The following is a 16,772-nucleotide window of genomic DNA, read 5'->3' as shown; positions in this document are numbered from 1 at the left end:
AATGCTTCCTATTCATCTCCCTCTCACCAGTGGGTCAGTAAGTTCTATTCACTCTGCTTCAAATCCCCTCTCAAAGCATCCCCTACCCTGGCCTGCACTGTTCACGCTCTTTTAACCACCTAAACCTTTTGCATCCCTCCAGCAAAGGTTTGATCATATTTTAACTTGGTTCAAGAATATTTAGTTTCTCTTTTTTTTTTATTTGCAAAACAAAATTCCAACTTCTCCAGACTCCCCACAATTAGTACACTCCGCTCTTGCCACATCCCTGACTCCTTGACTGAAACCTCCTCTAACACCACACTTTCCCCTATTTGATCACACTGTCATTTCATGCTCCGATATCTTCAATCATATGTCCTATGCTGGAGTGTTTCTTCCCTTCCTTGTCTGGCATGCTCACATCCCGATCATCCTTTAGCTCCTAATTCAAACACCTCCCAGGCTTCTAATCGGAACTCAAGCTTTACTCCTCAAAGCTTTTATGGCTCTGTTTATTCATACTTCTGCTCTAGCTTTCAACATAGTCTAAGCTGTATTTTAATAATTTGTTCATGTGCCTGCCTCTCTCCAAAGTTCTAACAAGCCCTATTCCCAGCGACTATATACAGGAAATGATATAGAAAGTTTTCAGAACTGGCATTGAATTAAAGCCATGTATACATTTATTATTGAGAGTCACACATATTTCAGGAGTTAAAAAGAAAATTGAACCAGAAAGTCTTTTGTATTGAAAGAGGGTGAAAAGTATTAAAACAATGTGATTCATGATGTGATATGGACTCGTATTATGACTGCATCAGGTCACTTAAAAATCCGATTTCTCCTAGAGAATCCTAGCCACCATGCCTCACACTGCTCCTTCCCTTTTCTTTCGGGCTCTTCCCACCACAGGCAGCTTGGGGAGGACTTAGACCTGTGGCATTCATTCTTGTTCTTTAGGCACTAGGTTTGAGTTTCCCCATCTTGCGTTCCAGGTGTCCTGGTGTAGTTCTAAGAACTCCAGTGCCTCAGATGAGATAACACAATGCCTGTGGGAGGAAGCATTCCAGCTCCTTTTGCAGAGCTTTCATTTCCTTCCAGTGCCTCTGAGAAGGGAGCCTGTCTGGAATGCAGGGCCCTCTGCCAAGTTGCTGTGTCCTCCCTGCTTAGAGAAGGGGGATTGGAAAGGAGGAAGCAGGGTGCTCTGGGTTCCTCTGCAAATCCCCAGGTTCCCTCCCACCCCCATCATCACATACAATGCGCCAACTTTGGGGCCAGCGTGGTGAGAACTTGCAGAATCTGAATTTTAATACATTAAATATGGTGAAGACTCCTTGTTAGTTCAGAGAAAGCCACTTTGCAGGTTGGCTTTATTTTAGTGAGGGGGGCATTTTATCCACTTAGAGGGAAATTATCAGAGAGTAAAGAAGCCAAGTATCTCTACCTCAAACTGATAGCAGACGTGCATATAAGAAAGTATTAATTACACTTACCTATGCAATGGTAATAGACTCTGCCCCAGCAAAGGAATATATTTTTTAAGTTACTCATTATTAAAAAATTATAAATATATGCTAATTAGAAGTGTAAAGACCCATGTGTAATCTTTGCCAGGTTCAACAATGATTAACTTACAGCCAGTCTTATTTCATCTATACACCACCCCCATGCTCCCAGATTATGTTGAAGAAATTCAAACACCATATTATTTCACTCGTAAGTATTTTTAAGTATCACCTGGGAATCTTATTAGCAGTATTGTTCAAACAAGGTACCTTTATAATAAGCTTCTCATCTTTCCACAGAATCTATATTCTGTTCCCTTGAACCTTGAAGTCTATGGGCACTGAAGTGTGAAACTTACATGGAGGATGGGGTTGTGTGAGTTAGCGCCATCCCCGTGATTAACCTATTCTGTACACAATGGCACCCAGGGTGCGGAACGCCCCTCCTTTGGTTACCTAGTAACTTCACACTGGTCAACAAGAAGCTGAATAAATTATTATGTTTCGAGAAAGTGCTTGGCTAGCTGACTTGGATCACCTCCTAGATTTTAGGAGAAATAACCATTGCCAAGTTTGAATTTGCTAAACCTTTAGGCTTTGCTGGCAGGAAAGAAGCATTCCCCTCTTGGAGCATATAATGGATACAGAAGATATGGGCTCCGGTAAACTCGGCCAAATATTGAAGCAGATTTGGAGACAGAACCTGATGCTGAAGCAGGCACTCCTGGGCCATGACCACGGTGAAGGGGCCGGTGGGGCCACGTGGACAGCCACAGTGGTCTTTCTGGGTCAAGAGCTCGGTGGGGCCCTTCAGCAGCTCTTGGAGCACACAGCAGGCACACTGCGCTCCACCTGCCAGCAGCTGTGTGTCCTGCTGGACAAGGAGAATCAATGTACCTGGAGACAAGGCAAGTATTTATTTTATTCGTTATTTCTGAAAGAAATATTGGTTGGGTAGCCACTCTGAGAGGGGTTAAGGGGCATACAAAGAAGGCTAAGATAGAGTCTCTGTCCACAAGGGACACACAACGTAATAGGGGCAGTAAGACTAGACAACCCCCAAAATGCAAGGAAATATGAGGCCAGTTCCATTAGAAACATACAAATAAAATGTGTTAAGGCTACAGAAGCAGGTGAGGTCCCATTTTTAGAGCGAGGATTTGGGAATTTCGCTAAAGAAATGTTATATTTAAACTGAAGCCTAAGGAACAGAAACTGGGAATCTTGAAGGAGCATTCCAGGCAGCCCTTGCCAGTTTGGCTCAGTGAATAGAACATCAGCCAGTGGACCGAGGGTTTGATTCCAGTCAGGGGCACGTATCACTGTTGCAGGCTCCTCCTGGGCCCAGGCTCTGATCAGGACGTGTGCAGGGTGCAACCAATCAATGGTTCTCTCACAGCAATGTTTCTCTCTGTCTTTCCCTCTCTCTTCCACTCTCTCTCTCTCTCAAAAAAAAAAAAAAAAATCAATGGAAAAATATCCTCAGGTTAAAATTAAAAAATAAATACAAATTTTAAAAAAGTACATCATTTTAAATTAAAAAAAGAAAGAAAGAAAGAGCATTCCAGGCAGAGATATTATCAGCAGGATCCAAGACTTAGAAGTAAGAAAATATAGGCTTACTTTGAGGCAGAACAAGCCGTTTTTCTACATTGGAATGTGATATTCTATTTTTAGACTTATTTGAGTTTGAACCTTTAGTGAAAAAAATTGGAAAGGCTAGGGTGATCTGGGTTATGAAATTGGATTTCCCCCTGCCCCTTTGTGTTCAAATTATTGGGAATAGGCCCAGTTATGGATGCTGAGAAGTATAGTACAGCAGGAAGGATGAATATGACCTCAGGTAACAATTACTCTAGATTAGAAGACGGAGGCATCATGAAATCCAATGCTAAATCATATGGTGTCAAGGCAAGTGGGCAGGTCTTATCACTCAGGAATCTAGGGCCAATAATGTTCAGTCTGAAGGGCAATGGTGGGCATCTGAAAAAATATATCCAAAGACAACTGACCCAGAGGCTATCAGCTGGAACTCAGAGCCAGGATTCAAATCTCTGCAGAGAACTCAATGTGCTCTTAGGCAACATATTAAGTTGAATTGTTATTCATAGAAAATGATAAGGACTCAGCTATCAGAACAGATATTCAAAATAAACACGCGATCTCAGTTACAAGACAAAAAATCAGTTGTCAGAACTGGATCCCAAAGTTAAGTCCAGACTAGTAAAAGGATGATTTATCTATGATTCTAAAAACACGGAGCTATGGGGTCTTACATATCAGATTCCATACTTCAGAATTGAATTCTGAAGACTGGAGAGTTACTAAGACTGTAAGAAGGCGTCAGGTGAGCCCGCTATGAGGAGAGGAGAAATGAAAAGGAGTATGGTAAGAAATGGGGATCCATGATGAGGGTATACACTAGAGTGAAGAGGCTTGACTTTCTTTAATGGTGTTTTAATAGCCACCGCGGCTTCCAATCAGAGAATCAGTATAATTACAGCTATCCTTTGAAAAACTAATTTGAAAATTGCCAAGGATCACAAGCTCAGCAGGAGAAATAGTGTCAACCTAATCCAGCTCTCGTAAAAGCAAACAAAATACTCAATATAGCATCCACACCCACAGAAATAATGTTGCTATGGTATACCTCTACCCAAGTCTCATCTAGAGTGTTCGCTAAATTTTAGGCAAATAATTATAAATGGATAATTGATGGGCTATAGTACATTCAAAGGAGAAAGAATAAGTCTCAAAATCTTACCTAATAAGGCATGGCTAAGGGAGATATTGACCTCACTTGAACAGTCTATGGGGAGGTTAGAATATATGTCCTCCAATATTCAAAGAATTTTCACAACAAAAAGGATTTGATTTACTACTAGATTAAAAGCAATTTGTCCCCCATTCCTAGATGTGTTAGGAGAATGACAGTCGTACAAATGACTTCTTCAGGAGAGAGATTGGCTTAATGCCCAGTAGGGGCCTTGGTAGGGTTTCTAAGGTTATCTTGCCGTAACTCATTACATGTCAGGGGAGAAACATAATTTGGTTTCGTTTTGCATTTCTTTTTATGTGTCTCTCTGTGTGTATGTGTGCGTAGAAATCATTACTTTCATAGACTGCCTCACGAAAATAAATGAATATTTGGGGAGCACTGCTGCACTTCTAAAGGAAGAAGGAAAGCAGATGTGTAAGTTATGCGGCGTGCATGATGAGTGTACTCCACTGCGGACAATGTCTGCCATTCAGGATATCAAAGCAACAGACATTGCTGCAAGAGGGGAACAAAATGTCATAGAAACAGCCACTGTTTCTCCCACAAGTGGGGAGGAAAGTCATGACACGCACCAGGATGGATTAAGGAAAAATAAAGCACACATGAGTTTGGAATCAGCGGAAAAAGAAAACAATACATCAGTGAATGGAGATGTCACAGGGCAAGAAGAGTCTCAGAACGAAATGTTCCCAGATAATACAAAAAATGGAGTTTATAAACAAATGGCACACGTGACTGCTGAAGACACGAATGGCAGCAGGGAAGAGACACATGACATCACCCAGACAACAGAAAGAGAAATTCAAGAGAGCTCAGAAAACCAAAGAGAAGAGACTACCACAGCCCCAGTAACATGCGATACGGCCAATAAATGCACAAATGGTCTTCTTCCCAATGATTCAAAGAGTCTAAAGCAAAAAGACAACATAATGGAAAAGGAGTAAGTAAACGTAACCAATGGGAGAGACGCTTATCTATGCCTACTCATATGTGTTTCTGTAGTTAGCAGTCATAGCATGCATACATGAATAAAATTTTATATTTACATTTAATATCTCCAAAAGATATTGCAAATCAGTAATTCAGTTTAAATTACTTCTATGAAAATTTGTACGGCTGCTATTACTAATATTGTTTGTTTCTTATAGCTTTCGGAGACAAACATGAGACAAACATATTAAATACTTTTTAAAGAAGGAAGAAATTGATGATATGAGAAAGTAGTTAAACTGTATCATTATCCAGAATGGGGACACTTTATAATCACTATTTTTTTCAATTATAATAAGAAAAAATTAGAAGGCTGCAAAGTGTTCAAAATTTGGGAGAGAATTTCCCAACCTCAGGTTTATTTATTTACATTCCTCAGTAAATTCTCAGGTTTATTTTATACTATCTAATAAAAGAGTAATATGCAAATTAACCATCACTCTGCAACAAAGATGGTGGCGCCCATAGCAGCTGGGCAGGATGCTGGCGGCATCACCCTGGCAATGTGAGCCCAGCAGGAAAGCGGGCACGCAGACAGCATCCAGCAGGGCCTACTGGGGGGTTGCCGAGGCCACCTGCGAGCATGCAAGGGGGGCCCGCAGGCAGCACCCAGCAGGGCCTGCTGTGCTGTTGCCGCGGCGACCCGGGGAGCAGGCAATCGGGGCCAGAGGCAGCACCTAGCAGGGCCTGCTTGCCCATCCCCATGGTGTAGAGCAGGCAGGCCCTGCAGAGAGCAGAGAACCACAGGGAGTGGGCCCAAGCCGTCAGTAGCACATCCTCTGAGGGCTCCCGAATTGGAGAGGGTGCAGGTCGTGCTGAGGGACCTCCCCACCTGCCCTCCAGGGCCTCTAGTTTATAAATAACCATGAATTCCTTGTCATCAGAGCTCTAGAGGGATCAGGGAAGAGCTTTGGGAGGTTCTTAAACCTGAATGCATATTTTCATACCAATTAAATCTCGTTGGTCCAGAGCTTCCATAAAACTCTCAAAGAAACGGTGACTTCAAAAAGTGTATAAGACTGATCTTTTTTTGTGAAGTATCTCCCCAATACAAGTAGGTAATTACCCCTATTTGTTCAAATAAAATACTCACAAGCTATATTTTTTCAGCAAAAATAACACCCTTAGAAGGCAATGTGGAATATGAAAAAAATATATATATATCATTGGTTTGTGAGTCAGACAGACTTACATTTTACCTCCTGTTTTATTACAAACTAGTTCTGTGACCCTGGGCAATGTGCTTCATTACTGATCCCTCTTTGTAGGAAATTATATCTATTTTCTGGGATTACTCAAATAAGAAAATCATGTGAAGGTCCTAGTCCCATGTTACTTTGCAGAGGTTCACGCTAAGCTAAATGTTAGTGTGTTCATTTATTTCACCTCAACAACCCTCACTTTCTCCTTCACATGATCAACCTTCACTTGTCCCCTCGCTGCCACCAGGTGTGATGCTCTTTCAGATGCAAGGTACCATTTCAGGACAACAGCACAAATGAGTCGGTGATCGCAGGCAAGTCATTCTGCTCGCTTTGACTTTAGTCATCTCATTTATCAAATAAGAGGTTGAGCTAGTTTTGCTGTGAGGATGCTGTAGGTCTGAAAAATCTAATAAATTCTATAGGCATTCCAGAAGGACATTCAGTGCATGAAAGACCCCCATGGTTCGAAAGGATTAGCACCCCCGCAAAACAACTGTTGAAATAGCTGCCCATTTCACTTGAGAAAAACATTAACACTTGAGGATCCTCACATTCAGAAATGACTCAAAGCATCCGCTGATGAGTCATTGCTGCATTACTCCCTCTCACACGCCTTTAGGTGTTTTCTAGTGGCTGGTTTCCTCTTTGTGGCCTACAAACCAATTGTGCTTGGCTTGCATTTTTAAGAAGATGACTATTCATTGCAATCTCTCAGGCTACAGAGGCCCACTTGACACATAAAAGATGAGTGTTATTAAAAAAAAAACACCTATCACAGAATCTGTTGTGATTCCTCTTGAATAGTTTCTTTTTTGGGGGAAAAAAGTCTATTTTTTCTAGTGTAGTTGTCCTCCTATATACAGACCGAAAGGAAAACAAAACTGGAACAAACCCATTGATTATTTTCGAGGCTGGACCTTATCTCTTTGACTAGGGTTAGGGTGAATGAAAGCACTTACAGGTCGCCTCACCTTACTTCATCTGGGGCACAGAAGAGAGTCATTCTTGGAGTCATTCTTCTTGAAGTCATTCTTGAAGCCTGGGTCATTATATCCTACTAGACAATGTTTCTCATTTTCTGAATTACCATAATCACCACCATCAGAGAATACTTCTACATACCATTGGGCTGGGTAATTTTCTTCTACTTCTATGGGCTCAGGATTATAAATACAAATAAATAACCCTCTCTGCAATTTCAACATATATTTTTAGACGTCTATGTTCAAGTACACTATAAAATTTAAGTTACTAATAACTGAAAAATAGTTAAGACCTGGTAATTCTAAAACTGATTATTTTTAATTAAATTTATTGGGGTGACATTGGTCAACATGAGCATATAGGTTTCAGGTGTGGGTTTCTCTTAAACCTGATTATTAATGTTATATTTTATATAGCTCCTCTGATTTCTCTAAATATATTTCAGTTTTATTTCATTTAATCTTTATACTATTGTGAATGAGATATTAGTTTCAGTATGTAAGGCATAAAAATCTCAGGACTTTAGAATGATTTGAGGAAATATGATATTATATTAGAAAGTTTGAGCTTTTGTGTTAAAGGTGAATGGATTAAATTATTGATTCTATAGCTTACCATCAGTGTAATCTTCAGAAAGTTAAAATTTTTAGACCTCACTTTCCTTATCTGTAAAACTAGAGGCCTGGTGCATGGATTCATGTATGGGTGGGGTCCCTCTTCCTGGCCAGCAATTGGGCCAGTTGGGCCGATGGGGGCCGGTTGGCCACAGGGAGGGACTGTGGGAGGTTGGCCAGCTGTGGGAGGTTGGCTGTGGGAGCACACAGATCACCAGGGGGCAGCTCCTGCATTGAGCATCTGCCTCCTGGTGGTCAGTGCATGTCATAGCTACTGGCTGGTTGTCCAGTTGTAAGGGTCACTTAGGCTTTTATATAGAGAGAGGGTGATGATATACCTACCTGACCTCATAGTGTGAGGATTAAATGAAATAATGTATAGCCTAATTCCTAGCCCATAGAAAAAGATAATAATTAGCAATTTTAATAGTAATTATTGATGTTTAAGGTCAAACAGAAAGTGACTGATCTCAAATTTGAATTTGAGTCTATAAGACTCTAAAATATTTGGCAAAGGTGATGGTTTAAAGCAAGAGTAACACACATAGTTAAACTTTCTGTTAAAATATGCTTTCGGATTGATTCTTTGAGGATTTTAAATATTCTATTTCTGTTTCTAATTACCTTGATTAGTCATAAATTCACAGTACGTTTGTACCTCTCTCAGTTTTTCTAAAAAATGGAATTAACATCATAAGGTGATCTAATATGTTTAGACAATTCCAATACCAGATATACATTTACTCCCCCCAAAAGTTAAGAAACTACTCAGGTGTTAGTATTTGGTTTATCAAGAAACTTCAGCAATCTTCAGATTCATATTGGGACATGAACAAAACCGAGGGATGAATCAATCATTTAAATAATAACACCAATGAAAATAGTAACAATAATAATAAGTAACATATGTAATACTATGTTCTAAGTACAGATTAAAAATACTTTTATTGATTTTTAGAGAGAGAGGAAGGGAGAGAGGGAGAGAGAAAGAAACATCTATGTGAGAGTGAAAATTCGATCGGCTGCCTCCAGCACACCCCCCTACTGAGAATCCAAAGGGCAACCTTTCGGTGCTTGGGATGATGCCCAACCAACTGAGTCACACTGGCCAGGGCTAGGCATAACTTTTTAATTACTTAACCTATAGTAGTTCATTTAATCTTCACAGCCTTCCTATGAAATCAGTTATTATTTTAATACCATGCTATAGTTGAGGAAACTGAGGCACAGAGAGTAAATTGTTGAGTATATTGCCCAAGGTCACAGCATCAGTAAGTTGGAGAACTGCGATTCACAAAAGAAAATGTGACCCTAGAGCCCAGGCTCTTATATATGTACCCATACAATTCATAAATCAAATATTTGCAAAAACTATGTCCTTTCTCATCCCTGCAGGTATCTCGATGTGCTAAGTGATGATAGGGGCCCTCAAGTGTCTTGTTACATCACAGCGCCTTCATACCTTCTACAACATCTAGAATGCCGAATAATTAACAGCATGAGTTCTTTGATAGTGAGTGATAATGAAGAGTTGGTCAGCAATGTCATCACTGTTGAGTGCTCAGATATGGAAATGAGAATTCCATTTCCAATATGCATTGCAATTCCATTTACCGCATGTTACAGGGGAAATTACAAAGACATCATGGTGAAAATGTCTGACAGAAATCTTCAGTCAAGTTACCTAACCCCAAGTTCCCTGGATGGAATGAGAGGAAATTATAAGGTTGGTAAATCATTGGCTACATCTACACTTGCTGTTTGATTCCTTCTCTAAATATTGCTTACACTACCAGATTGTAGTATAGATATAATTACTCATTAGTAACAAATGGAAGGGCTCATAGATTTATTCTAGTGCATTCACCTTTTTTTTTTTTTTTGCCACAAAGAGCAGAAAGAACAGAAATTACACATGCTAGGAGTTAAAATTATAATTTTTCCATGGTACGCTTTATTGTATAATTCTGAGGATCTCTAAAGTCACAAAGATCAAAGAACAGAAATTACTGGCCAAATTGAGGGATGGAGAACTTGGGTCTAGGACACAGCAAATGTTTTTACGTGGTTAACAAAACCAACACCATGGCTTAATTAACTTCATATCTTTGTCAGATTAGCTTTAGACTAACATTTTTAAAAATATATATTTTTATTGATTTCAGAAAGGAAGGGAAAGGCAACAAGAGAGAGAAATATTAATGATGAGAGAGAATCATTGATCAGCTGCCTCCTACATGCCCCACACTGGGAGTCAAGCCCACAACCTGGGCATGTGCCCCTACCGGGAACCAAACTGTGACTTCCTGGTTCATAGGTCGACATTCAACCACTTAGTCATGCCAGCCAGGCTTTAGACTAACGTTTTCACTGTGACGGATCTCTGCAAAATTTAAGAATGTTAGAGTCCCCAGATGATAGTAGCTTTATTATTATCAGTCATGGGTTGGAAAATTATGTTAAAATGAACACCTGTGCATGTGTGTGTATGCTTTGAGATAATTTTTAGTCTATAAATTGTGTTTAGTTCATATATGAAGGACAGTATATGTGGTTGTTAGGATGTGGATTGTGAAGGATTCAAATGTGGTTCATATACTTTCTTGCTATGTGAACTTTGGTAAATTATGTAACCTTGCTATGACTCAATTTCTTCATCTGGAAAATGAACAAATAATAACATCTACCTGAGAGGGTCATAAGGACAAAATGAAAAACTATTGCACACTTAAAAAGATAAAAGGAAGCCTAAAACACATGCTAGCAGTTAAAAATGATCTTTTTCCCCCCCATCGTACACTTTACTGTATAATTCTATGGCCACAAATCCATGCATTTTGAAGAAAGAATATTCACAATTACTAAACTTAGCATAGATTTGATGGGAACAAAAATTTAAGAAACTTCTGTGGGCCAGTGAACTTACTTTGAAACAATTTAAATATTTGTCTTTTTTTGCTTTATGTAAATTGTCATTTGAAGAGGAGGGCAGGGCATAAATGTGAAAACATTCTGTGTATACAAGAAATTCTTTGTAACACATCTCTACTTTTTCTGGTTTGGTCTTTTCTGATTTACAAATAAGGATATCCAGTTAAATATGAAAGCTAAGCCTGTTCTCATTATTTACTCCAACTTATGCAACTAATACATGTTATATTTCGTCTAGGAAGCCTGTAAGTATAACAGCTCTTGATTTGGGCTTTTTAATCTTGGCCATTCTGCCTGACATAAAAGCAAAAAGTGCTCAGGTACATGTGGTTTTCACAAAGTAGGTACACAAGATGTTTAGCAAATGAATAATCAGCCCTAACCGGTTTGGCCTGCAGACTGAAAAGTCACAGGTTTGATTCTGGGCAAGGGCATGTACCTTGGTTGTGGGCACATCCCCAGTAGGAGGTGTGCAGGAGGCAGATGATTGATGTTTCTCTCTCATCGATGTTTCTAACTCTCTATCCTTCTCTCTTCCTTTCTGTAAAAAAAATCAATAAAATATATTTAAAAAATGAATAATCAGAGAGAGAGAGAGAGAGAGAGAGAACACCATTGTCTACTGGAAAAAAATAAAAGCATATACTTTTCTCTTTAGAATATTCTAGTACTAGTTATCTCTATTTTTAGCTCAAGACAATTTAAGCTCTGGATTCCTTCCAAATGTTCATGTGGTTCATATGACATTTAAGAATTCTAACTCCAGAGTCAGATGAACCGCCATCAGAGCTCTGTTCATGACACTCCCTTGATCAACAACCCTTCCTGTTTCCTAACATCTGCCAGATGTGCCTGAGATACAGGCCAACCACCACTGGTTCCCAGAACACTTTCTTACCTTTCACCATATTCCCTCCAGCCAATTAGGGACATTCACCATGCCCTGAATTTTCCCAGCGACGGAGTCATGCAGTGATATTGTGAAATATTTTCCTTAGTCAGTTTTCAAATGATAGATTAGTTTGCATTGTGATTGTCCCTGAAATGTTTGTGTGTCTGCCTGATTATCCACTCACACCAGGGCGGAGCTCGGCTGGTGCTCAGGAAAGCATGAATAGATCAAATTGCTTCTAAGTCTTCCTTCTCATTCTAAGCGCCGGAGATTATATGAGTAGATAATTCTGTTTTCATTTATGTACAGTTTCTTTTATGTGATAAAAAAGGCTTGAAATTTAAATATCACTATATAAAAATGAAACACAAATGTCCTTCTTTGTAGTTAACTGCTCCTACTGCATGGAGGACAGAAGTAGAGAAAATAACTTTACTAGGAGATTGAGTTGTCAGAAGGAAGAATTTGCTGACGGTACAGGTGCTATCGTGTGTACGGAAAGTACCCAATGAAATTTCAGTCCTAAAGCAGGGTTGAATCTTCTGGATAAAAGCCAATATTTAAAGTCCATTCTGGTGAACTTAAGGAGGATGGGATTCCAGAATTAATTAATTGTTAAAAATCTGAATGTGATTGCTCATGGCACATATACATTTTCTCTTTGGGATTTATTTTAAATTAAAAAATAAACTGACATCTTCTCTTTTCTGTTATGTAGCTCAAAACTGAGAAATTCCTGGTTGCCTATGTTCAGTTCTGGGCGAGTCCAGGGACAGCATGTAGATTTTTTTCACAGCCACAGAGCGTGTCAGAACAGTGCTGTGCTAACGTCCTTGTCCTACTGTCCTTCAATCACACAGGGGACCTGTGCTGAAGTGAAAGTTTACAAGTTGGGTATCTTCTCTGTCGTGTCCTGTTTAAAGAAAGAGTCCTTCACAGTAACAAAGAAAGGCCTCACTCTCAAGCCAAGCATGGATTCGCGGATATCCCTGCATTACCCTCCGGGAGTTTTCGGCTCACCCGTGCTTGTGCAATTAAAGGTAAATATTAATAACTGGTGATTTCCTTCTTATAGATTGTGTGAGTCATCAAACCTGGTCCTAAAAGATGAAGAAGATCAAAATATTTAATAAAACAGTAAATGAATTCTTCTCTGATACTTTTAACCACCTAACATACAGTGCTTTTAGTAATAAAATGATGATTTGGAGCATACTGAATCTCACTGCAAAATGAATCTCCACTTTATTTGAAAGATTTTTTCTAGCTGGTTTTTGTATTGTTTTGTTTGTGATGGTTATGAACAAAAATATATGTTGAGTATGATAGGATTGATGCCAGGCACTGGACATTCATATGATTCAAGATTTCCACCTCAGAAGCAAAAAAGAGGCTAATCCATTAAAATATTTATGATTTTGAAAGTCTGGTTATATGTAATTATAAAAAAGTTGTTCTTGGGAAGACTGTTTTAGACTGTTAAAGAATTCAATATATACAAAGGTGAGCAATGTTATATCAATGTATATTTTAGAACATGCATTTCCTCAGTTTTCCCTGTACTTCTGGCCTCAACTCTTTCCCAGGTGCTTCTGTTTCTCCCAGTTGTTACCACAAAAGGTAAGCAAAGAAGAAAAGTTTTAAATAAAAGATATTATGAATAATTAATTTTATAAATAGTTTTCATAAACTTTGAAATTTTGGAATTATGCTAGCTATTTTTATTATTAGCTAAAGCAGTTTTTTCTTATGTGAGAGAAAACACTTAAGTAAATATAGTCTTGTGTCTCTAGTTTCTAAGGATCACTTGATCTAACAATAGTTTTAATTAGAAATTACGTAAAATGCTTATTTTGTTTTCTAGGTCATTTTGTTGCCTACAATTAAGAGTGTTTCTCGGTTATTTATAAAAAAGGACAGGGAAACTAGATTTCACAAAGACTTTTTAAAAAGGGACTAAATGTTGTGCTTTTTTATAAATTAATGCAGTTGATTCAGCCAAGAATGTATAGAGAGATATATTAAAACTACATTCCTTCAAAGTTTCAGAAAACTGGTTTATAAATATGCTGATACTTTACATCTTTTGCTAATTAAATATAGGAATATATATGTACACAAGGTGTCCCCCCAAATGTATACACACTTTGAATGATTATAAAGTGTTCATTAACATACTAGAGGCCCGGTGCATGAATTCGTGCATGGGTGGGGTCCTGCTGGCCCACCCCAATCGGGGCTGATTGGGCCGGGCTGGCTGGGCTGGAGGGCTGGAGGGGTCGTGGGCCGTTGGCCAGCCGGCCCCATCCCCGGTCGAACTCCCGGTCAAGGGGACAATTTGATTTTAGCCTTTTTTATATAGGATAGTTCATTTTCAAAATTTAAAATCATCTACAGAAAGGAATAATTTTTTTGTCAGTGCCTGTTTTCAAACTGATGACCGTTCTGGTCCAGGCACTGCTGATAAAGTGAAGCAATGGAATCACAAACATCAGGAATCACTTCACTTGGTATTTGTGTGCCCTCAGTTTGTGGGCTTTTGCTGGGTTTGTACCATAAACTTTACCTTTTATGTATCCCCATAAAAAAAAGTCTAAGGGCACTTTAGGATAAATTTTCTTTGTTCAAAACTTAGTCTGGCTTCACCCATTATTTCAAATCAGTTAAACCTGAAAAGGAGTGAAAATTGAGTTATCAGCTGTTAAAGTGTGTATATATTTTTTGGGGGACAACCTATATATATATATTTTTGTTTGTTTATTTGTTTAGATCCAACCAGTTGACCCATCTCTGGTGGCATATTTAAAAACACAGCAAGATACTTCCTACTCCGTACTATCCACCAGCCCTCTGATTCATGTGCAGCACCCATCCACACATCCTTTCCAGAAGCCAGTCATTGTATGCCTACCTTGTTCTTCACACCCTGATAAAAAAAATTTTGGGTCTGAGACAGATCATAATAGAAGAGCCACTACCACAACAAAAACGATGGTTTCTTTATACTTCAACCGGTGAGTTAGATCCTCATATCTCTAACTGACTTGATGGTAAACAAAGAAACATAAATGCTTGAAAAACGTAATCAAATGTCTTGTATTTAAATATCAGCATTAAAATATTATGAAATTTTTAATCTATAATAATAAAAGCATAATATGCTAATTAGACCTGACAACCGAATGACATTCTGGATGTCCTTCCGGACAAGCCACAGCGGTGGGGGCCAAGGCAGAAGTGGTTAGGGGCAATCAGGCAGGCAGGCAAGCAGTTAGGGGTAATCAGGCAGGCAGGCAGAGGCGGTTAGGGGCAATCAGGCAAGGCAGGCAGAGTGGTTAGGGGCAATGAGGCAGGCAGGTGAGTGGTTAGAGGCAATGAGGCAAGCAGTTAGGAGCCAGTAGTCCCGGATTGCGAGAGGGATGTCCGACTGCCGGTTTAGGCCCGATCCCATAGGCTGGGGTGAGGGACCCTCCCTCCTCCTCCTCCGTGCATGAATTTCAGGCACTGGGCCTCTAGTATAGAAATAAAATGTGGATCCATAAAGGGTAATGATTTTATGCTGTAATGGGCCCAAAAGTATGCTATACGATACAAAACAGGCAAAATTAGTCCTGACTTTCAAAGAATTTGATATGATTAATTACAAAGATGTGGTATGGTGATTTTAATTTCTGTATTTAGGAGTATTCTGTTAATATAGGGAAAAGATTAACTTGACCTTTTCCAACAAATTAAATTTGAGTCTATATTTACCATATAGGTGGCTTCCTTCCTCTCCTGATGTTTATAATTAAACAAAATCCCCACCAATAAGGACAAATATATATTGAGCTACCAGCCAGAAATAAAATTGCAAATGAAATGCTAACACTGAATAAGGTACACTGAATAACAGTACTCCTGATCTAAACTCCTGTCTTTCATTTAATACTTATTTTATCTTCTTAATGAAAAAAGTAGAAGGGAATCTTTCTATTTTTTGGTTCTAAAAAGAATTTTTTTAAAAAACAGAAGGAGAAACAATTTCAGACAGTTAATAGAAATAGCTACTATTAATTGAGAAACTAGTATGTGCCAGGTCCCTTATGTATAGTATCTCATCCAATCTCCTTACCATCTCATCTTTGTTTTATTAGTGAGAAGACTGAGATTAAGCACTTGTACAAACTAGCTATGCCTATGAAGTAGTGCAACCTAGGTGTGGGCCCAGATTGCTCTATTTGTAGTCATGGCTCCAAGTAGCCATTATTTATTTAGTTTAAATATGCAAGGCTAGAAATGGAGAAGTGGGTCGTTTGTTCTTTCCCCCTGTGTTGGCAATAGTGGAATGCTGGGTTTTGGCTGGGAGAATAAATCAAACTTTTCCTAGTGTTAGATAAGTGAGAGAGAGCATAGAAATATAGGCATAATCCAGTTATACATACTTTCATTACTTGGGATATATATGTGTATAAGCTCCATTTGCCAGAAATATGTATAACACATACTGGTATATATCCCAGTGGCAATTTCGTAAACCCATGTACCTATATGTCATAGTAAAGTAAGATTTTAAGCAGATATATCCAGAAACTTCTAATTTAAAATGTATCAGTCTAATAGATTAAGACATTCCCTTTTAAATATTCCCTAAAATACATATATAACATATATTTATCTATTTTAAACATAAGAACTTGTCCATAAAAATTGATTCTGACTAGTAATTTGTTGCTAGAGTATTTATACCATCTGTAGAGTACACAGCAAAGGATTAATAAAAATAATTTGTGACTGACATGTACTTTACATCATAAAACAAAGCAATACCATTTTCCAGAAATATGATAGAAGTAATAGTTTGCCTGTCCCCTATTATCTGATTTCCACATACCAATGAAAATATACATT

General features: G+C 38.7%; 1 protein-coding gene across 1 annotated transcript in view; it reads left to right on the top strand.

Moving 5' to 3' along the window:
* The first annotated feature begins 2,001 nt into the window (after window positions 1–2,001).
* The window catches only part of DTHD1 (death domain containing 1), a 65,370-nt gene continuing 50,599 nt past the window's right edge, over window positions 2,002–16,772 (top strand). The window contains exons 1-5 of the mRNA XM_059682721.1: window positions 2,002–2,395; window positions 4,591–5,206; window positions 9,455–9,785; window positions 12,743–12,922; window positions 14,652–14,896. Of these exons, the coding sequence (XP_059538704.1) occupies window positions 2,125–2,395; window positions 4,591–5,206; window positions 9,455–9,785; window positions 12,743–12,922; window positions 14,652–14,896 (1,643 nt within the window). The 5' untranslated portion in view covers window positions 2,002–2,124. The remainder of the gene's footprint in view (window positions 2,396–4,590; window positions 5,207–9,454; window positions 9,786–12,742; window positions 12,923–14,651; window positions 14,897–16,772) is intronic.

The sequence above is a fragment of the Myotis daubentonii genome, chromosome 1 (genome assembly GCF_963259705.1).
Source record: "Myotis daubentonii chromosome 1, mMyoDau2.1, whole genome shotgun sequence".
NCBI classification, from domain to species: Eukaryota; Metazoa; Chordata; class Mammalia; order Chiroptera; family Vespertilionidae; genus Myotis; species Myotis daubentonii.
The sequence above is the reverse complement of the archived record's forward strand: the minus strand, read 5'-3'. Positions and strand labels throughout refer to the sequence as shown.